Below are 24,195 nucleotides of genomic sequence, written 5' to 3' on the forward strand. Positions count from 1 at the left end.
ACCTTTGAATAATTATGTTTCTTTCATTACTTGAGGTTATGTTTTCAGTGAATTATCCAAGTGCATTATTTGAATACTGAAATTCACCATGTTGGATACATTTTGAAAATTGATATTTCATGACATTTGAAAATTTTAAACTCTGAATCAATGTTAATTGCATGCAGTGATGTAACGGGTATTAGAATATTTTGTGACGCGGCGAGGGTCGGCATTTCTGAATTACAAGTTGACGGTTAATTCAAAATCACGTAATTCGGAGTCCAATTTCTGAGTTCCAAAGACTTTGAATTAACGAGGTTTTACTGTATTGCAAAACTAACATCTGAATTCGCCGGTGTGTCTGTTTCAAGTGCTTACATTGCGCAAAAATAATTATCCACCACCGGTTGTGTTACTATCTGAGTATAAAGAGCCTGCGTGCCGAGAATTTCTTTAGACGTGGAGTGTGACGATTTTGTAAGTAATTTAGGAGAGGATTCTAATAATGCAAGAGACAACGAATCTTCCGATCTACAGGGAATAGGGCCCATTGCAAGTTCAGATTAATGAAATATCTGTCACATAAGTTGACCTACTTGCTAATTTCCTTGGTAAATATATTTCATAGCAGTGATAATGTAATTGTATCATCTCAGGCAAAGCAGCTATATCCGTAAATTTACATGTTCATATTTGTGTAAAGACCATGTGGACCCCGCAGAGTGATATGAAATATTTGTTTATGCCTGTCTTACTCTTTCAACGGAAGTAATTTTAGTTCATTTCACTTTTTTCCAAAATGAGCCTTCCTAAAATTAGGGTGCGGGGATTATTTGGCGGCGGGCATTATTCACGTAAATACGGTATTATTGGTTATGTGTGTGCATATCGTCCCTCCTCTGGCAAACTAACGAATCTGCAAATTGTCAAAAAATTAGGAGAGCTGAAAGAAGTTGTAATTACACATGTCAAATCAATTTTTATATTTAATGATTGGTTTTATGTGTTAGCCATACAGAATGAGTAGCACGTGTGAGATTTTGCCAGAAGGTGGACATTATATAAGTAATAAAATATAGATCAAAACTTTAGAACTACAGGTTCCCGTATTTGTCACTTTCGCTGGTTTGCCATAGTGGGGACGATATGTCTTCCAATTGTAGCGTGGCTGAAGATAACTCAATATATATGGGGTTGAAACTAGTCCCATTTTTGTAAGACAGTATACAAGCTTATGGTATTGAATAGGTGGATCCTTCTCTACCCGTTGATAGCATTCTGTTAGTATGCTAGATGGAGACAAGAAGCCAACATCAATAACCTTCATTCTAACATGATTAATCGGTTATAATTGAATGTGTTGTTATATTTAGTCACTTGTTATTAATAAATTTTCAACTGAAATGATGCACAGAAGGCCTGTAGAGATTTCATACGAATTAAGAACACTGCGATCAGAACGAATGCAGAAGTACTGGGCAGATAAGAAGAATCAAACAGTACAATCTTCAAAGAAAAAGTGTACATGGAAGACTCAAAAGTGGTCCTATGTGGTCAGCAAAGTTAATAATAATATTGTATATAATTATAGTTGGTATTTGGCATGCCAAGCAATTGAAGTAACCTTAAATAACTTACAATAAAAATTGCAGAGGTCTTTTGTGAGCACAAAAATAAAGTAAGCATTGACTCTGGGATTAAACACTGAGTAAAAACACTTTCAGTTCCCAGTGTGTTGCGAAGCAGTAAATGGACTAAACTAAAACGATAAGAAATTCTTTCTACACTAGCTGAAGATGTTTTACCAGTTAAAAGTTGTTCGATAATGCAGAATAAATGAGGATAAACTTTTTCAGTTGCACTTTTGTTTTGGCTCTTCCACCATCCATAAACTGACACTTATGACACCACAGATTTACAGAAAAGTTATTCCTGAAATGGTGGAGATTTACCTGGAATTTCACTATCAGTGGTAGTAGAGAACTACTGGTAGCTTTATATTCTGAGCTTGCAGAATCAAGTCCCAGTTTCTTCATATCTTCACTTAGTTGTAACAGTTCAGTGTTATTGATTTGCTTTGGATCAAGCATGTAAGCAAGAAAATGAACAGGAGTTAAAGCCATGTTATAGCTATTTGAAAATGTCTACCAAACAAGAGTATATAGCAAACTCAAGCCGACTGTACCGGTCCTACCTTCTGGAGACAGCCGCTCAAGATGGAATTAGGGAACATCCTCATTATCGTAATGAACAGGAACGTAATGAAAAACAAGGCAGTGATTTTCTTTTTTTTTTCTTACCTTAATGTCATAGCAACTACTGAAAATAAATTCGATATTCTCTGGTGACTTCGGAAGAACAACCCGGATTCAGAAAATTTCAGAATACTATGGATCTCATTTATTCTGTAAGAATACTTACAGAAAAGTTCTGGGAACATGGAAAGAATTTTGTGATTACATTTTTGGGGTGTTGAAAAGGCCTACAGCAGTGTCCCTCAAAACAAGATCTGGGAATTTTTGGAAGACCTCTAAGTTACAAGTAATGAAAATCATTTTGTCCGTATTGAAAGAATCTTAATAATAAATAATAAAATGTAGAAATTTATTTTAACTTCAACCTATTCAATACAGTACAAGATGTTAACATGTTAGTTAAACATCATTAAAATAGTGGAGACATGTTTCGCCCCTTTTTTGGGGCATCATGAGCCATATCAGTACCTCAAAGTTCTACCAGACGTCTGGTTGGAAAATTGTAAAACATGTTGCATGAGTGAATACATTAAAAAAGTTTGCAATGTCTTATCATTAACAAAATATCAAATTGATTAAAAATATGTTGCACTGGTGAAACATGCTGGTGAATGTTCACTTAAAAATGGCTGTCATATGTGTAATAAATGACAATAGTGATAGTCTAAAATCATATGCAATGCCGAAGTTCGAAGACAGTTTAAAATTTGTATACAAATATTGAGAATGAATGCAGAATACATACAATTACAAATACTGTACACGTATTTTACATGTGAAGTGATGTGGAAAAGCATTCCAAATTTTTGCTAATTTCACTTAAATTTGATCTTAATATTACGTTCATGATGTGGTCTAAATGGAATTAGCATGAAGATGTGAAAGTTTGTGTGTGATTTTTGACCAGGTCATGTGAAAACGTTGCTTTACGTCATAATTCAGTCTGGATGTCCAAGTTACATAATTATATTTTAGACCCAAACAAGTTAGTTCGCTGAAGTATCCATGGGCTATTCAACTCCGTTGGACACTCACTATGAGACGGAGTGCCATAGTGCATGTAAACAACAGTTGATATTTGATTCAAAATTGATCCTATGTTGTAACAGTTGAAATAATGGCTGAATGAGGGCGGTTGAAGTGTCGTTACTGTTTTCCCATTTGACTAAATTTGAAGTTTTAACGGTGTGTTTCAGTTGCTGGAGTATGGGATGTCGGTATTATTAGTTGAATGGGTGACAGTCAAAATGTTGTGTGATGTAATTAATGTTGAGCTGTCTTAAATATGTGAAAATCTGAAAGGAAGGATAAGTCCTTAATTAATTGAGTGATACAATGACTGGGAAAAAGAAAGACTGAATACGTTAGAGAATTTAGAGGATATGGAGTTAAAGCTTACATATTAGTGTTGTTGGGCTGTTAACCTGTTGCTAAGAGGTTTTGAAGCACTGGCTGTCACTAACGTCTTACTCCTCGTGTTGTACGTGTGACATCGTGATGGAGGGGAGTGGACCTGAGAAGGCGGGGCTGTGGGCTTGTGATTGGCGCTTGGGAAGGAGTTGTGTGTTTTGGAGGGAGAACAGGGGCATATTAAGTTGAACGTCTTAGTGGGGGTGCTTGAAGAGGGTGTTTTGAGGACATCGACAAGTCTTTTGTCTTTCAGATTATTAACTTATTAAGCAAAATTATTAATTGTTCATATAAAGGGCTTCGGTTATCTATTGGATCATTTAAGTTGTTATTGCCGTTGTATTTTTGGTCCAAGAAAATGTACAAATTTTTGAACTCAGTCATGAGTCTGCCTTTATCTACTCTTTTAAAAATGTGAAGGTTTTGTTCTTTTGTGGTGAAACTGTGTCCTTTGTCATTCATATGGATGCTCATTGCTGAGTGTTTGTTGTGTTTTTGGGCATTAAAATGTTCAGCGTATCTAGTTGTGAAACTTCTTCCGGTTTGACCGATGTACGAACTGTTGCACTCAGCACATTTCAGTCTGTAAATGCCGGAACCACAATATTTATTGTTGTCCGAGTTTATCTTGTTGTGGTTGAAGAATCATTTTTGATTTGAATTTTGGGTCTTAAAGGCTATCTTAATATCATGTTTCCTTAGAGGGGTGGCAATTTGATGTATGATAGGATTGGTGTAGGTAAAAGTTGCATACTTTGATTTTTTGTTTTTATTGGGGAGAGGTTCGTGGTCAATTTCAACTTCACTTGATTATTTTATGTATGATTGAGGGATTGTACCCATTGAAACTAGCTATTTCTTTTATGGTATTTATTTCTTTTTTCAAATTGGCGGTTGACATAGGAATTTTTAGCGCTCTGTACACTAAACTGTAAAATGAGGCTTGTTTGTGTGACTGAGGAAAGTTGACAGTTTTTTATATTAGGATAATTTTATTCTTAAATTTACTTTAGGGCTTATTATCTTAATTACAGGAGAGGTTGAATATGTTGTTGTTACACGCGTTATTTAGATTTTCTTGTAAATATCTTCTGAAAATTCAGGGTTGTGTTATATGCAAGGCCATCTTATTAGGGCTGATATGGTATTTTTCTCAGTATGTAACAATAAATTTCTGATTACAATGGAGAAGGAGTGAACTCTTTGAAATTCATTTTTCTTTTAGAACTTACCTTAGTGGAGGGGATATTTACAGTTTTTGTGTCATTTGGACCCTATTAGAAGAAACACTTACAGATAGAACTTCTTCAATTATATTCTTATATTCCCAACAGGAAAATCCTAATTATCGTGATCCCTACCAAGAATGGCTTCATTCATTCAAGACTTTGATGTCAATGGTAGCTACACAAGCTACTGGTATTCCAAATGGCAATCATGGACTATTCCACAGGTATGATATTTTTCAGTTTCTTCTCTTTAAAGATTAACATATCATGTATTGTTAATATTACTGAAACTCTTCTTGAGGTAGAGATTTGCTTTTATATTTGTTACTCTCTTTCCCTTGTCTATCTTATTCATTTCACTCTTACTCATTTATAGTTCTATCATTTTATCTGTTCAGTGGCACTGTGTGGGCACCAGAATCACTGTCTCCTGTGTCAGCATTTTTATAGGAATACGCGAGAGTCATTTTTGCCTCTTGAGCCCTTCCAGCCTTTGGCCTAGTGGAGGTTCAGTCTTTCTCATGAATTAAACTTCATTTGCAGTGTCTGCTTCACATGGCACTTTCCTAATTAGTCTTAATAATTTACATAAAAAATAAACTATGAACAGCAAAGATGCCTGTGGGACTGCATTCTACATTTGAAGTGCTCTCAGATGAGCTAGGACTACCATCCATTGCTACAAAATTATCATCAAAAATCATGTTCACCCATACTGCATTCCCAAGACATTCTCCAGATGTCTACCAAATTAAAATTGCTTGCTTTAATGTAAGACCTTCTCAGTGAGCCATCCTTTCGTCAGGAAGACTATCCAACAAATGCCAGTGATTACCTGTGCTTCACACAACAGGGTGCTGAAACTGTGCACTGTGGGAGGGAGCGCAAGTTGGAGGTGTAGGAAGGGGTTATTACAAACTGATAAGACTCGCAGAGTCAAAAATACTGGACCATAACAAAATAAACAATTATAATTAAAATTAATGAAAGGTAAATTTGAAAAATTAAGTCCTAATACCGTATTTACGTGAATAATCCCTGCTACTGAATAATCCCCGCACCCTAACTTTAGGAAGGCTGATTTTGAAAAAAAGAAAAGAAAAATGCTAACATTGACTCAAATAAAACCCGCACCTCAATTTTGTGCCTCAATTTAAAAAAAATATGCGGGTATTATTCGCGTAAATACGGTATTTCATGAGGGTTCAATCTCCACTTTTAAAATTAATAAAAGTCACAACAGGAGTTTTTTTCAAAACAGAATGGTTAGGACAAAGGAAAAACAGTACTCTAAAAACATTAAGTGGTGAGGAGTCAAAATGACTCCATTGGGCATTCTAGTCTTTAAAACTCATTTAAAACAGGATACTGTAGGACTATTTCATGTTTTCATAGCTCTTCAATATTCCTGGTCTACCTTAAATTTGCCATCCAAAGCTTACCATATTTACTTTTTTCCGACGTCAAAAATGGGCAGGGAAAATTATGCGAATCTAATTTAAAAGTGGAAATGAAAAAATCAAACATAATTACCTTACTTAAGTTACAAAATGTATTTAGGCCTAAAACAGTAGAAAATAATAAAAAATATGTATAACTCAAATTCAATAAAGAATCGAAGGCAATAATACGTTCCCTAGCAATAATTATAAACAAACCGTTGTCTTTTAACGTCACGTGAGAAGTCGCTGAAGATAGGAGCCAGATACCTGAAATGATTTAGAATACTGTATTGGGGTGAAATCTGTAAAATTGCCTATGTTAATATGTATTTCACTTCAAAGAAATAGACTTACCATGTAATTCGTCGTCTCTTTCTTCCAAAGTTGTCTACAATGAATTGCTCTCCTTCTCTTCCGTCTCCCAGATGCAGTCATCTTCAGTTCCATCTAGTTCATTGGAAATGCCAGTTTTCTTGAAATTTTTTACAATAATGTCTTGTGAAATAGCGTTGTTTGTTTGCAAGCTCGGGTAGAATGTTGTCGAGAGGCGATCAGGGCTGCCAACCTCTATACTTAGGAACTAATGAGTGGTACTTAATGTTACTGGTGGTGACTATTGTTTAGGATTCTTGCCGTGGACAAGACCATTGGTCTAGACGGTTAGGATTCTTGCCGTAGACAAGACCATTGGTCTGGACAGTTAGGATTCTTGCCGTGGACAAGACCATTGGTCTGGACAGTCAGAAGCCGCAAAGCGGCATTAGGCACCTAGTTTTGTGACGAAACACGATTGGTCTGGACGGTTAGGATTCTTGCTGTGGACAAGACCCTCGGTCTGGACAGTTAGTATACTTGCCGTGGACAAGACCGTTGGTCTGGACAGTTAGAAGCCGCAAAGCGGCCTTAGGCACCTAGTTTCATGAGGGAACACGATTGGTTTGGACGTGCGGACGGGGACAAGGGTATCCGCCTCTACATTAACGTAAGTATTAAATTAAATTACTGCTGTTGTGTATTTCACATTGTTTCCTTTACATGGTGTTTTTTCTTTGTGCTTTTATTCTGCCGGGGTTGGTAACACAATGTACCTATCAGCATTGATGGCAATGACGTCACATTCCGTTCACGTTCACCAATGAGAATGCGAGTAGTTACGCTAGTCATGGCCAATGGCGGCTGCTGCTCTTATTAGGTTATAAAAGTAAATGTACTTCTGGGGGTGGGATGGCCGGTTCCTAGACATCGCAATGAACACATCCTCTACAAGGTATTCCAAGTAAGATTTGCATTATTTTAGCTTCCTTATAATGTTATAAACTCTGGGCTGCGGAGGGAAAAATTATACTGATATTAATTCTCTGTAGGACGTTAATTCTTAATGTCCCTACATCTGCACCAGTAAGTATCTGAAGCTCAATAACTACACATAATCTGTTGCAGTATGTCACAAATCGACATTAAATCAGCTGGACTCTTGCTCCCATGTCCATCTCAACATGACCTAACCTTGTAACCTTCATTTCATTTATCATGCATTACCAACATCTATCATACGAATCCGTAACAATTTCCTCCATATAACCTCACAATGGAATAAACATTACATCTCAATATTCTCATTACCACATAATTCACATCCATCTCTTCTTAATAATCCTTCTACATATATAATCTCATTTCGCTTCCCTTAAATATCATCTTTGTTACGGTCCGATATTCCCTCGACGATATATTCTTTATAATAAACACATATTCCAAGTATGATCTATTTCTTCGTATTAATTATGGCCATGTCTGTCGATCTAGCTTCCTCTAAAACTCAACTTTGCTCTGCAATTCATGTATTCTTCTCAATATCTCCCAGTTCATAGCTAAATAAACTTTCCGTGTAGGTTGGTACGTTAAAATCGATACACACACATCACATGTTGACATAACACTATCATTTCATGTTTGAGTATATCTGTTACTTAAATTAGCACCCACTTGCGGTTAACCCATTCCAATCTGGGCCTTAATATCCCTAACAAACGTTCTGGATTGGGCATTTTTAAGGATTTTAAAAACATTATATCTCTGTACCTGTAGGAGATATTTGAATGATTCTTTTTTCTTTGTGCTTGTTTGAGCATCTAATTTTGAAAAACGCTGCTTGTATCATGTCAACTATCACTTGAGATTTTAAAATTGTTTATATATTACACCATGTTTTGCGAATGGAGGAAAGGTCTGACGGATAACTAAGCAAGTACAGTTTACTGAAATATTGTTATATTTACCCTATTTTGCTAATATAAAATGTGCATTGCAACTACAAAACAACAAAAATAATGGGTACGATATAAAAATAATAATTTTTCAATAGTAATGAAAATGGGAGCTCTTATGAAATTTTATTTAATTGATAAATTTTTTCAAAAGTTACTCAGATGTAAAATTATTGTTCCATTTACCACAAAAGACTTCTGAGAAAGAGAAAATACAGTCTTCTAAACTGACAACTTCACTAATATGTAGACAATCTTACGTATTCACGCAAATATGAAATACGCAGGAACTTGCGCTAGGCCGTAAAACAAACTCTAATCATAATGAAATGTAAGAAGTTGTTTCGAATTCATGTGTCAATATGTTCATTTGCGCGTAAACTTATATCATAAAATATCGAAAATATCACTTTCGTCAAGCACATGTTTGCCGTGAGAAGCCATGTCTTAGAGCACACTGAGTGTCAACATCTACTGATGCGTGCTGATCGAAAATATCATAACTTCTCTCACTTAGACATATAATACTGCCATCTGCTTAAATACTCTCGCAACTAATACATGAAGAAACACGATGTAACCACCAGAATGCGTGCATAGCTCGTTCTCGATTTTTAGTGAATTGTTAAACCTTACTACGGGCTATGCCCGCAGCGCGGCCTGAACGTAATTTCTGCCGCTGCAAGCATAGTTCGTAGTTAGACCGGAAAGAGTTAAATGCTTAGGACCTACCACTAACATTCATAATTTGGCACATACGATTCATTTATAAGAAATATTGCACTGATATAAATTAACTTCAACAAATACTACAAATATGTTAATATAGGAAGCTTATCTTGCCTCATCTCTGGCAGCTGCTGGCTTCTGCTTGCATGCTGTACCATCTCTATGTAGCTGGATTCCACCTCTGGATACGTCACGGCTGGTTTCTCGGCATGGCAATAATGGTCCTCGTTATGGTGGCTTGGGCAATCTTCTCCCCATCAATTTAGCTGGCTCTCATCATGATGTCTCATCATGAAAGTAGAAAACGATATTATATGGGCAGAATAAATAAATGAGTCCTTCATCTTAAGCCTTTTAACAGATATGAATACATGTTAGCATTTTCTTTTATATCTCGAAACTGCGCCTGTATATTTACTCAAACGCGGCTTCATCATCATAATCCTAAACCATCTCCAGTTTCCCGGGTGTGGTATATGAGCCTCCTCCATCTCATCCTGTCCTTGTACCATTCTTCCTCCACCAACTTGTCCCAATCATGACCTCTCAGCATTACATCGCTCTTAACTAAATCTATCCATTTCCTTCGTGGCCTTCCCACGGGTCGACTTCCTTCTACCTTTCTGTCAAATTCCTTCCTTGCAGTTCTGTTTACTGGCATCCTCTTCATGTGACCAAACCAATTCAGTCTTGATATCTGAATCTTATTTAGGAGAGAATTGTCTATACCTACTTCTTCTCTAATTTTCTCGTTCCTAATCTTGTCTTTCCTGGTTTTCTGGATCATAGTGCGTAGGAATTTCATTTCAGCTGCCTGAAGTTTGGAATTATCTCTATTGGTCAGTGTTGTGGTTTCGAGACTGTATGTAAGAATTGGTGTATAATAGGACTTGTACAATGTCATTTTTGTTTTCATGGGTATTTGCTCATCCCACAGCAGGTGTCTTACCTGGTGGTAGAATTGTGTTGCCTTATTGATTCGATTGTTCACCTCATGTTTTGCTAGGTTGTCATTTGATATATCGCTACCCAAGTATTTGAAAACTGGAACGCTGTCCAGTTGAGCTTCATTTAACATGACTATTGGTTCTGCTCCTTCCCCATACACTTTCATCACCACCGTCTTGGTCTTGCTGATGTTTAAACCATATTTCTTAAACTCCTCATTCCAGCTTTGTATTCTCTCTCCCAATTCATCTTCTGAGTCACTCCAGATCGCAACATCATCTGCAAATGTGAAGGCTTTGATATCTCCATGTTCTTTCCTTTTAATAGATTTCATTACTACATCCATTACAATAATAAATAGAAGTGGTGACAATGAGCTGCCCTGCTGCACTCCTCTCTTTGTTTCAAACCAGTCCGACAAACCACATCCTACTTGAATACAGCTTCTGTTCCCACTATACAACATTTTCACTTTGTCTATGAGGCTATCTCGCACTTGAAATTCTTTCATGCATTGCCAAATTCTTTCCCTTGGTACACTATCGTATGCTTTCTCAATGTCCAAAAATATTAGGAATAAAGGCTTGTTCTTCTCCCAGTATTTTTCCATTAGCATCCTAATTGCAAATATAAGGTCTGTAGTTGACCTTCCTGGTCTGAAACCATACTGCTCTTCTTCCAAAATTGGTTCAACAATATCTCTGATTCTGGTCTCTATTATTTTTTCCAATATTTTCAGGACATGAGACAGTAGTGTGATACCACGGTAATTAGTACATTTTCATCGGCTTCCTTTCTTGAACAGAGGTACAATGATGCCCATCTTCCAGTCCTCAGGAATAGTATTTTCCTCTCATATCTTGTTGAGCAGTCTATAGAGCCATTGGATTCCTCGAACTTCCGCTGCTTTCAGCATATCTGCACTTAGTTCATCTACGCCCACTGCCTTTCCTTTCTTCATGCTCTTGAGCGCATTTTCAACCTCAAGCCATGTAATTGGTGGTTCAGTTGTGGTTCCTCGACTTGGCTCTCCTCTATCCGTTGTTATGTTTTCTGTATCTCCATTTAGCAGCTTTTCGAAATAGATCTTGAGTTCTTGTTTAATTTCTCCCTCTTCTTGTGCCAGAGTTCCATCATCACGTTCTGTTGCTTTTATGGTCTCTTGATCCCTTCGCTTGTTTTTCACTACTCTGTATAGCAATTTCATATTTCCTCTACTGTCCTCTTCCAGTTTGTCTGCAAACTCATTCCATTTCTTCTCTTTTTTTTCCCTTACAATATTCTTTACAGCAAGTTTCTTGTTCCTGTATACTCCTTGAAGTCTTTGTATTTCTTGTTCATTTCGTTCTTGTCCCTGTTTTTGTTTCTCCTTGTCCAGTGCCTTTTTTATTTGGTTTCTTTCTTTCACTGCTGTTTTCACTCTATCATTCCACCATGGTGTCTCCTTTTTTCTTTTGATAGAACTTGTAACTCCACATAGGTTTTTGGCTTCTCCCACGAAGGTGTCTTTGAAGGCCTTCCATTCTTCATTAACGCTGGTTACTTCACACTTCGGCAAGGATTCAAACGCAGCTTATTTTTATTAAATATATCTTTTTCTTCAGGATGATTGCTGCTTCTAGTTATTATTTTAAATATTCTTGACAATAATCAGTCGCTTATAGCACAGGAATTCGCCCTTTCTCGTTTTCTTGCAGCGGCTCGTATATTTCTTCTCCCTAATATTTTTGAATTAGTAGATACTAGATTCTCTCCACGACTTGACTTGGTTTTTAGTTACATATGTTTGAATCCTTCATAAATATTTACATTTTTTAATTCGCAGTTTTCTTCCTGTCCACTGAATAACAACCTCTTCTTGCTTCCAAGTAGATTATTTTCAAAAGCGATCTTCTTTCTCAAGGTATTAAGAATTAATTGATTTCAATTATTTTTCAAAACAATACTTGTTCCATCTTGAAACTCCTTTGCGAGGTCTATATAACTCTGCTCCTTCTAACTGAGATTGATTTGCATCTCGGTGATACTTCATATGTGGTTATGCTGCATGAAGCTGCCACGCACCATTTTGTCTGCTACTTTTTTCGTGCGTACGATTGCCTTGAATGTAACGTAATGGTACAATACTGTACCTATATGGAAGCGCGTGAAAGAAGACAAAGAGAACCTGCATACCTCTATTACAGAGCGAGCAACTTGATCAATCTACTACGAGAACACTTTCCAAAATGCTGCCTTACATGACAGATTATAAATGGCATAAGAAAATATAACCTCAAGATTTTAATCCTAATTAGGTATTGATTTTGAAGCTCATAGATTACGTTGCATAAGCTTGACATAAATCGTTGTCCATAACTCTCTAAGACTCCCTTAATAGGCTTGTTGGTGATAATCAGCAGATGCAAGCACAGGAAAATAAGACAATTAAAATGAGCTTCATACATCTGTCAATAGATAGCATATCAGTCTAAAATGAGAAGTTGCTGAAAATCAGTCTAGCCAACCGCGTATATCAGTGTCTAGCTCCGGGTAGCTACCTAGCGTTTGCACGGAGGTGGTAGCATGCAAGCCAAAGTACCAGCTGAGTTACACACAGGTAGTTTACCTCCTGCGTAGCTGCCAGTCAGTTTACCAGCAGATGGTTGAACTGGCCCTGAGCAAAATGTTTTTAGCTTTCAGTTGCGAGATGGCTTAGAATGACATTAGTAGATGTATAAGCTTCAGTGGAGGTCTTAAAAGTAGGAAAGACCATAAAATGAAGATAAAGTTGTAATTCAGGAGGACAAATTGAGGTAAATACTCCTTTTAAGAAGAGGAATTAGGGATTGGAATAATTTATCAAGGGGGATGTTTGATAAATTTCCATTTCTTTGAAACCAGTTAAGAAGAGACTAGGTAAACAACAGATAGAGAATCTGCCACCCGGGAGATAGCCCTATATATACAGATCAGTGGCGATTGATTGATTGATTGATTGATTGATTGATCGAACTGCTACAGCCTCCAGTGGGGTTCTTAGTGGAATCTCATCGTTGTAGGTACGGATCGATCTTTGTAGGGTTAAATTGGAATGAAAATGCAAGAATTGTGTACATGACAATATGTAAAAGTACCAATGGTACAGAAAGAATTATTCTTGAAATTAGCATAACTGTATACTGCAGATGTTGAACCTGTGTTTAAAGAAAACAATACAGGTTGGTTTCATATTTGATCTTTGTTGATGACTAAAATAATATCTGAAAGCATAGTTATATTTCAGATGGTACTGTTTCTGAGATTCTGAGATTTTTTTGTACAGCTTTTGATCCTAGCTGTTCCTAAAATAAAAAGGAATATAGCAATAGGAATTTGTGTATAGTTACAAAAACATATTTAGTTGTTCAAATATTTCAGGATATTCCTACAAAAAACATATGGCAAAATAATGATATTATAAAAGTTACATTTATGGCTATACCAAATACGAGTAGTATGGGCATTTCTGTAGAGAATCACATTAAATATCCAAGAAGTAAAAAACTGTGCATTTAACATCAAAAAGGTATCATACTTTATGTCGTAAAAATTCATCATCATCATCATCATCATCATCATCATCATCATCATCATCATCATCATCTGGAGCAGTTTCCAACCACAGGCTGGGTGTGCTTGGAACATAAACCTTTGCATAGTTTTCTGTCCCGTAATCTATAATCTTAATTTCCGTATTGACGAATTACACAATTAAAAATAGGGAAGAATTTCCACCAATCAATACTTGTTTTTTTATTGCTTATATTAAGCTACAGGACTGGTTTCGACCCCATATACAAGGTCATCTTCAGCTGAACCATGAATACATATTTATATGATGAAGCTTTGATTAAATTGCATTGTCAAAGGAATGTTATATGATGTGCATTTAGTCACATACAATGGGGCATGTCTTATCGTGAATTGGCATATATGTCAGTATGTACAATATTGCAACTGTATGTCTAAAATATTATGTTGAGGTCTTAAAATTAGTGTATAAAACATATCTTCACTTAAACTAACTTATATATATGTACAGGATAAAATGCAATATATAAAAAACATTTCGTGCATATGAACATTCGTATCTTGCTTGTTGGTCAATTCATCAACTCTCGTATTCAAGTCCCATTTACATTAGAAGTAAATCCAGGGATTCAATGATTTATGGACTATTCTAGTTTATTTACTTTAATGTTTTAACTGTATTTTAATTATAGCCTTTGTGCTCAGTTCTGCAGTTTTATATTTCTGGCATTTGATCTTAACTTGTCTCAGGTTTGGTATTGAAGCTGTTACGTTAGAAGGCTTTGAGAAGAAAGGCAGAGGTGGCCCTATCATGTTCTATCAGATGGGACGGTAAGTTTTCCTTTCAGCTCTTTTATTACTGATGTTCTATAAAGTAGTAAATTGAAGTACTATCACAGGGGGTTATTTTAGACACTTTATGATGGTCATTGGTCATTTGTCACTATTAAAGTGTATCTTTTGAAACTATTTTTAATTTATTTGGCTGCATACAGACTTTAGAACCCTAATGAACTGCTATGGAAGTGAATAATCCTGCACTATAGCTTTTTAAATAATATATAAATTGCATAGGAAGTTACCTTATTTGTTGGCATAAATTTGATTATAACTAGATTTTCAGTGCGCTCTGTATTTTCACCTTCTACAGGATTATTTTGGTCAGAAAGTTATCAAAAGGTGTGCACTTAATGATGAAAGATGCCCTTACTTTAGATCAGGCAGCAATACATTAACGTTCTCGATGTAATATCTTTGTCTAGATTATAATGTAGTTATATGAGGAAAAAACGATACACCAAAAAGAGGTTATGGGTAACCAAGGAAATGTTACAACTGAGGGAGCAGACAGTACCCCTGCGGGACGACTAGCACCATCTAGCAACTACGAACAGAACCAGCAAACAGTCCCATCTACCGACACCACCCAGAAAGCAAACAATGTCACTACGGTCTGAGTAGCGCCATCGACACACGACGAACAGAACAAACCCAGAGTTTCATCTACTGGCAACGGCCAGAATCAGCGAGAAGAGACACCTACCAACACCATACAGGAGGCAAACAGGAGCCAGCAAGCAGTGTCACCTACCGGCACCGAGCAGAAGACAAACAGTAGCCAGCTACCGCATAACAACCCAAGCGAAGAAACATACAAAACACTTGAAGACAAATCACAAAAAGAATGACCCAGCAAATACAATCAATAATGGAAAATATCATGCAAAATATCAAAATGATGATAAGAGAGGAGATCAGATGTACAAATTAACAGAACCAGACACCTCAGCTAGATAATTCAAAAACAAAGCTTGAAATACCATACCGCTTTGGAAGGAATGTGCATAAGTCCAACATGCGAAGAGAAACACACCCTACCCCTACGCCTATAGAAAGAAATGAAGATTACAACTTAGCGGAAGATAACTTCCCAGCGATAAAAAATGACTCACCACAAGGCCAAAAACAGGAAACATCAACAGGCGAAACAGCCGGGGAGAACAGGACAGATATAATCGGCCAAAGGAACAGAGAACCAACGTGAACGCAAGCGTCCATAACTGGAACAGGATCAGAAGACGAAAACCTACAAGCAGCAGAAAAGATGGCCTGGATCTTCAAAGGAAGACTACAACAGGAAACAACAGCAGAGGACATAAAGAAATTCCTTATCAAGAAGGAAATTATAGGAAACGTAATCTGCGAAGAATTATCAACGAAGTATAACATTAAATGCTTCAAAGTGGGAATCCCATTTAAATACCTTGAAAGAGTAAATAAATCTGACTTCTGGCCAACAAACATCACCGTCAGTCGTTTTAAGTTTTTTCGGAGGTACACAGGGATGCAATTTGAATAAAACATACTGTGGACTTTGGAGTAATACAAAATACAGAGGAAATGAGAATAAAGGAAACATACAAATAATGTTATGGAACATTAAAGGCTTAAAAAACGCATTAAGCATGTCGCCAACGGACTGCCTAAAAGGATATGACATAATAATATTAACAGAAACATACCTCAGAAACCATTGGCAACATGCAGAATATTATTGCATACATCTACAAGCGAAACAAGGAGATAGAGGAAGACCCACAGGAGGAATATCCGTTCTCTTTAAGCCTTGGCTAACCCCAATAAAAATTATAACGCTACTGGATCACTATCTACTAATAGAAACAAAACGCATCACAATTATAGCCACTTACTTTCAACCACATATAGTGGCCTTGGAAATAATAGATGAATTAGGACAACTAATAACTCAGAGCAAACAAGACGACCCCCTAATCGTAGCAGGAGACTTAAACTCTGTAGGTTGGATGTACACAATTACAAAACAAAACTAGTAGTGAAAAAATTACAGGAAGATGGCTTTCTCCTATTAAATAACAGAAACATTCCAACATACATATCTCACGATGGAACAAGCGTGATAGATGCTGAACTCATAAAAGGAGAAATAACCCCTATCTGGTCAGCAAATCACACACCAATAAGAAAGCATATCCCCATGAAAATAAAAATTCATGGAGATTGGCAATCACCAAACAAACAAGCAAAATGCCTGTTATCAAGAAAAATTGACGTCGAAAAAAATAGAAGGACAAGTCGACCAGATAAGAAAAATAGAAGCACTCACTGAAGAATCAAGACTAGAAGAAGCGGCACAAACACTAGAGAAATTGCTAATACAAGCCGCAACCCCAAGAAAGGACCGAAAGGCGATACAATGGTTCGACCAGGAATGCTACCTGCTAAGAAAAGAAGTACTGAAGGCCCCGCATGAATTAAAAACGAACAAGAAAAACCTTACACTCTATCAGATATACAACAGAAAAAGAAGTCTCTATAAAATGCTCACGCGGGAAAAGAAAAGGATATACCGGGAGGAAGAAGGTAAAAGAATAGTAGAAGAGGCAAAGAAAGACTCATATCTCGCTCTACGTCCCAGGAAGCAAACACAGGCACACTATATAAACATGGAAGAATGGATGGCACACTTTAGCAATATACTCAACAAAGAAGGAATAACAATCATCCCAGAAAATTATCAAAGTACCAATACACTAGCGCCAGCAGAATGGACTCTGCTGACAACAAATGAAGTCCAAAACATCATCTCAGGCACAAAGAAAAACAAAGCTGCAGGACCAGACAACATATACAGTGAGTACATAAAAGACACTGCTCATCTCCAACTGCCTACATGGACAAACTTGTACAATAAATGCACTGAGACGGCCTCAGTACCGGAGAGATGGAGACATTCAACTATTAAAGTACTCTATAAAGGAAATGGTGACCCATATGACACAAACACATACAGAGACATCGCTCTGGAGAGCATACCGTTCAAGATATTCACAAAAACAATCGTGGCAAGAGTCAGAGAAGAAATAGATGAGTATCTACCAGAAAATCAGTTCGGATTCAGGAAAGGAAGATCAGCTATTAACGCAATACAATTACTACTCAATAACATATGGGAAGTCCTTGAAAAAAAGAGAAAAGTTTTACGTAGTGTTTATAGACTTCACAAAAGCATTCGACCTCATGAATCGGGAACTTGTGACCCAGAAGCTGGAAGAAGCCCTCAACAGAAACAATGTATGGACTAAACATGGAAGAATGGATGACACACTTTAGCAATATACTCAACAAAGAAGGAATAACAAACATCCCAGAAAAACGATACTACAATGGAACAAAATAAGAATCTTTGACAATAATCACTCTCAGAACCGATACTTCAAAGAAACGGGGTATTACAGGGTGACCCAATTAGCCCGTTACTTTTCATCCTGGCAGCAGAAAACATGAGAATAATCCATAAGGAAGATGTAGTATCGTACGCCTACACCAATGATATAGTGATCGGATCAAGAGACATCACGAAACTACAAAACACGATAAAAGATATGGAGGAATGATGCTATAAACATAAGTTTGAAATTAATACATCAAAAACAAAAATAATGGTATTTAGGCAAGGAGGAAAGATCCCAGCAATGGCAGAAATCTTCATAAAGAGGCAGGAAGTAGCCATAGTAAATAACTTCAAGTACTTACTCTGAAAACAAGTGCCAAATGCTTTACAAAGCATGTAACAGAGAAAGCAACAGAGGCAGTATGGGCGATGCACAAAATTAACATCAGAACAGTCAGCCTAGAGATGGCGATGGCACTATTTAGATCAAAAATCATGCCTATACTAACATATGGGATAGAAATCATATGACCATACCTCACAGAAAAGAACCTATTCTCTGTAGAAAGAGTAAAAGCTCTATACATAAAAAGAGCAATCGGAGTATACAAGACAACAAGATCAAGACTCGTCTACCTCCTAGCACAAGAATCCTTCCTCATTGAAGACTTCAGAACACACCTGACCCTACCCAACACCAGAACATCAGAAAATCTCCTAGCAACACTCAACAAAAAAAGAGAAGACATTCCTTCAGAATTTTTTGGAACTGGGGCCATGATAGACCAGACATGGACAACATCCAACTTTGAGATGAGACACATGTTCACAAGACTGGCAGTACATGGCTTCCACCATCTAATTTGTACCAACACCTCATGCCATGAACCGACAGAGACATGTAAGTGCAAACTATGTGGATACATGCGTGAACGTTACCGTGTAAAACTCTGCATGAAAAGAACAAAAACAATTAAGGAATATGCAGTCCAAGGCGCAAGCGCGCGAGTACATTGTATATAAATGTATTATTTTTCTCTCTTTCTGTATGGCTATTTGGCTGCAATAAATATATTATTATTATATGAGGCACACTTACTGAACATTTTTTACAAAACAAACATTGATGCTGGTAATAATTTAGTAGTGTGGTCTTTGTTTATATATCCTCTTCCTCCAGTATTCTGAAACATTGTCAATTTAAATACTTCATTTACATGCCTGTACAATCTTGATAACCATTTCATGTCTTCTTATATTCACTGCTACAACAATGCTCTCTGGTAGGTTCTCTTTTCTTCCATTTGTAATTGTATTTCACAACAACAAATTTCCAGTTCAAGAACAGGATCCTTTGTAGGACTGTTAGCATTGTCTGGCAACACCTTTTGTCCATGATCACAGAATCTAAAGTTATTTTATGTTGTGTAAATATGAGTAGGGAGTCCCTCGTGTATTGCATGTGTTGACGTGATTTGTATATATTATGTTCATAATTCACATGGATCTCATGATATGCATCAGCTACCTACCCTTATGTCCCATACCTACAGTTCACTTTTTAATCTTCACCTTATCATTATATACACCTCATCTGTACTCGTGTACTCATTCCCAAACAATTGAAGTATAGAGGAGATATTTGATGCGCACCGTAGAGTGCAAAGATTGAGATTGGGTAATCAGGACGATTAAAGAAATCAAAACACGAAGAATACAGTATAACCTCGATTTTGCGTGACCTTGGTTTAGCGTAGACCCATAATTGACGGAAAAAATTCGAATCTCAAAAATTATTTCATAAGAACAATGTGATTTTATATTTGATTTAACATTATTCACATTAAATCAGAACCTGCGTTTAGCGTAAGAAAATTTTAAAATTCTCAAGTATGGTTATGGGACATTAAGAACATATGAAAAAGACGTTCATAAGCTTGGTAAGGATAATTCACGGCAGAAGAGGAATTTAGAGTTTGGGCGCTGGCTCTAAAGTGAGATGTCAGGTTCACATACACATCCGACTGTGGCCGCTGTAATACAGTAGAAGATAACCCCGCTGTGATGACATTACTGTTATGCTCTTCAAAAATTCCTACCCCTCCCCTGTGGGTGGGGGACGCAGACGAAGAATTCACCTATGGTATCCCTGCCTGTCGTAATAGGCGACTAAAAGGAGCGACCAAGGGATGATCCAATTAGAACCATGAGACTACTTGTAATTAGTACCATCACGCAGGGAACACCACGGGTTGCATTTACTTGCACGTACTACCACTATGTTAGGTACACAATAGGTTTGCGATTAGTAGCGACAGCGTGTGAATCAGGAGGTGGTTCCTACAATACCTGTGATTCGTACCCCTAAATGAGGGACACCATGGTTCTGCCTTACCTTTGCTTGGTTCCCACTATGTGAGGAATTCCACGGGATAGTATGATTCCCTGTGGTTAGTCCACTTACGTGAGGAACGCCATAGGTTTGCGTTGCCTGTAAATATTCTGAAATGAGATGTTCCATTTGTTTGCATACAATGGACATAAGGTTAATAGGTCTGTAGTTGTCCATTGGCAGCCTGTTACCCCCTTTAAAAATCGGGACTACAGTTGCTTTCTTCCAGTCATCTGGAATATGCATATTGTTGAGAGATACAGTAAATAATTGCTAAATTTTAATACGAGGTACTGAAATAAAACAGGAATGTGATACTTTTCCTTTTCGAGATAATAGCGGTGTGCATCATTGATTTCAGAGGTTAGGTTATATATTCTCACATCTGGCTATATTACAGAAAGGCTGTTCCCAGGTAAATTTATAGTAAAAATGTTATCATTACTCTACAGGAGACTTGAAATATGTTTTCATAATACATGCACGGTAAATCTCAGTTAGGTGACGCTGTTTGAAGTAAGAAAACGGAAACGTTTGCCACAGAAGCCTCTGGAGTGATGCTATTACAGTTTATAAGAATGAAACTGAACATGCATGTTCAGACTATTGGAATTATAAGATAGTGCACTAACCCATAAGCCACTGTATGGAAAACATCTGCAAAAAATTTTGAACAAACTGATTGCAGTTTCATACTGATTTTAATGTGTTTTTGTGTGAGTGTGGTATCTTGGTATCTTTTCTCACTTTTATGGAAAATAATTTAAAACCTTATAAGAACAACCTAAAACCGAAACAGTTTTGCATTCAGTGACAAAATCTATTGTCAAAAGTAAGGGTTAACTGTGGACTCACCATTATCAGGAGTAATAGCAAATATATTCCTAAATAACATTGAAACAATTTCTTAACCAACTGAGTTTTAAGAGGTGTTGAACCAAGAGGCTACAGAGCTGGTTACAGATAGGTGATTATGAAAGTACTTAGTTAATTCAGAGAGGCTTGCAGACTGAATGTTACAAGGCGTAACATTGTATAATGAAGATGTATGAAATAATGATCCAACATTTAGGAACCACATTTCCCTGTGTATATGCTAAGGATCGTCATCCATAGCCTTCAGCTGTTATTCAGTTGGAATTTGGAAATAGCATAGGTATTATTAATCTGACAATAGTGCAAAGGGGCAAATTTGTTAGGCTGTACCCAAGCCTTTGTTTTAAGAACAGTCTGAGCCAAAGCTAGTTATGGTGCAATACAGGTTTCTTGCTTAGATAACAGGGGCAGTTTAACATAAGAGTAATCTTTGGCAAAAACAGTTCACAGTATAGTTTGTAGGGTAGATATCTCCTTGCTTTATTGCTGTCATTGTGTAAATAAATAATGTGTGATCGTGCAATTTATGTCAAAAAAGAAAGAAGGTGTGCTTTCTTCTGAAACCTCAAGTAAACCCCCACTTAACGTAAAAAAAAAAAAAAAAAAATCAGTTGTCTGTAAAAATGTTAAATAGGGGTTTTACTGTAATATGGTGCTGAGCAATGACAACATTGCAATAATGCTTTCCACTGAAGATAACATGCCCCTTTATCTACTATTACATAGTTTCTCTTTTTTAGAGTTCTGGAAGGCCTATTTCGAAGTTTGAATAATCTACTGGAACGATTCCATCAGTCTTACTTCTTCTATCTTTTGCCAGCTACTGACCGTTACATTTCAATAGGTAAGTAGGTATACAAGTTATTTAATGTGTCTGCTGCATAGACTTTCCTCCCATGATGATTATATCAGATCAAAACATAACTTCAGCATATTTTCATTTTTCAATGTGAAATATCTCAACCTGTTGTTTTGGCATGTTGTTTAGTTTTGAATACACTCATAAGCATAAGAAATTCAACATGTAATAAATGTTGAAGAAATGGTGTGTAATTATTCATTTAATAAAGTTTAGCACTTTATCCTATATTTTTAGATGGGGGAGTTGGTTGGTTTTGTTTTGTGAGCAAACAATGAAGTATGGATTGTTTGTTCCACTAGCCTTTTTTTCTTTTAATGCAACCTGGAAAACACATCACTGGATGTGAGGCGGTAATGTTTTCCTGCTCTTCAAGCATGTGTTGTCATCGTCATCATTTTCCAACTCCCAATTTCCTGGGGGTGGTGTACAAGCACTCATCATCTCTTCTTATCTACTTACATATTCTGTTCCATGACATGCTCCCATCTGAGACCTCTCTCCTCAACATCTCATTTCACCATGTCTATCCAGCATTTCCTTGGCCTTCATCTAGGTCTTTTTTACTTGGGTAGTAAGGTCAAAGTATTTTCTGGCAGGTCTCTCGCTTAATTCTCATAATGTGCCCATGCCATTGAAGTCTGTGCGTCTTTATTACACTGGTAGTAGGGATCTCATTGCCAGCTACCCTCCTTTCGTTCTTTCGAGTAGTTCCATTCTAATGAATCTCATTTCTGCTTCTTGAGTTCTGCTGTAGTCATTGTTTAATAGAGTATATGTCTCTAAACCATATGTGAGAATCAGTATGTGTTGTAGTGTTGTATTTTACCCCTTTCAGACATGTATTTTTTCGAAGATATTTATCATTATCGTAATCAGGTTTCTGGAGTAAACATGCCATTAAAGCCTGAAGATACTGCAAACACTGTTGCTTTAATGAAAGATGGTCGCAGCATGCATTACGTTGTAGAAGTGTTGAGAACTAACCTTCTGTGATTTCCAGAATCATAAGGAGGTACAGGGGAAACTGGAGCCTATTGAGGGAGATCAGGATGAGGCCTGAGAAGAACAACATCAGCAAGAGAAGACTGCTTCTGACAGCTTCAAGTTCTCTGCAACCGTCACACCACCTCTGTTGAAACTCTAAATTGACTCCACAGTGTTCAAGAAATCCATGTTAGTGAGAGAACTGTCCGAATAATACTGGAAGAAGCCAATCTTCAATCTAGAAGAACTGCTGAAGGTCTAGAACTCACCAAACAGCATCATGCAACTCAACTGCGTTTCACGAGTTACTATCATGGCTGGACGGTACAAGAATGGGAGCAAGTACTGTTCACTGAAGAGCCAGGGTGAGTGGCTCAGACGGTTGAGGCGTTGGCCTTCTAACCCCAACGTGGCTGGTGCGATCCTGTCTCAGTCCGGTGGTATTTGAAGGTGCTCAGATACGTCAGCCTCGTGTTGGTAGATTTACTGGCATGTAAAAGAACTCCTGCGGGACCTAATTCTGGCACCTTGGAAGCTCTGAAAACCGTAAAAGTAGTTAGTGGGACGTAAACGAAATAACCTCCTTCTTCTTATTCATTGTTGAGTTGTGATTTGGCCTGCGATTACTTGACGTTAGAGAAGGGGTCTAGAAAAGGCCTGGGGACACCTTTCTAGGGTGGTTCTCTGATGGTATGGGCAGGAATCAATATGACTGCAGGGACCGGATTTAGTCTTCGTGGATCATGGGAGCTGGTATATGGAGGAATCCATCTGGAGCATGTTGTGCCTTTCTCGTTTCATTTATTGGTGATTGCTTCACACTAATGCAGGACACTGAACGCCTACATTTTGCGAGATGTAACAGTTGTTGGATGAAGCAGAGATTCATGTTATGATTTAACGTGCTTGAAGCCCCGATTTGAATCCTATTGAGCACATCTATGGGACTAGCTGGGGAGTCCACTATCCAGACACCATATAGGACCTAGGAGCCCCTCCTAGAAGAATGGGAGATGATTCCCCAAGAGGATATTGCAACGTTCATCAGGAGCAT

At 37.2% G+C, this 24,195-nt stretch overlaps 1 protein-coding gene across 2 annotated transcripts in view; it reads left to right on the plus strand.

Annotated features, from left to right (window-relative positions):
- The window catches only part of GAA1 (glycosylphosphatidylinositol anchor attachment 1), a 141,401-nt gene that overhangs the window by 79,456 nt on the left and 37,750 nt on the right, over positions 1–24,195 (plus strand). For both annotated transcript variants that reach the window (XM_067143589.2, XM_067143590.2), the window contains exons 7-9: positions 4,982–5,100; positions 14,565–14,645; positions 22,036–22,139. In XM_067143589.2, coding sequence (XP_066999690.1) covers positions 4,982–5,100; positions 14,565–14,645; positions 22,036–22,139 — 304 coding nt within the window. The remainder of the gene's footprint in view (positions 1–4,981; positions 5,101–14,564; positions 14,646–22,035; positions 22,140–24,195) is intronic.

Source organism: Anabrus simplex, chromosome 3, assembly GCF_040414725.1.
Source record: "Anabrus simplex isolate iqAnaSimp1 chromosome 3, ASM4041472v1, whole genome shotgun sequence".
NCBI lineage: Eukaryota > Metazoa > Arthropoda > Insecta > Orthoptera > Tettigoniidae > Anabrus > Anabrus simplex.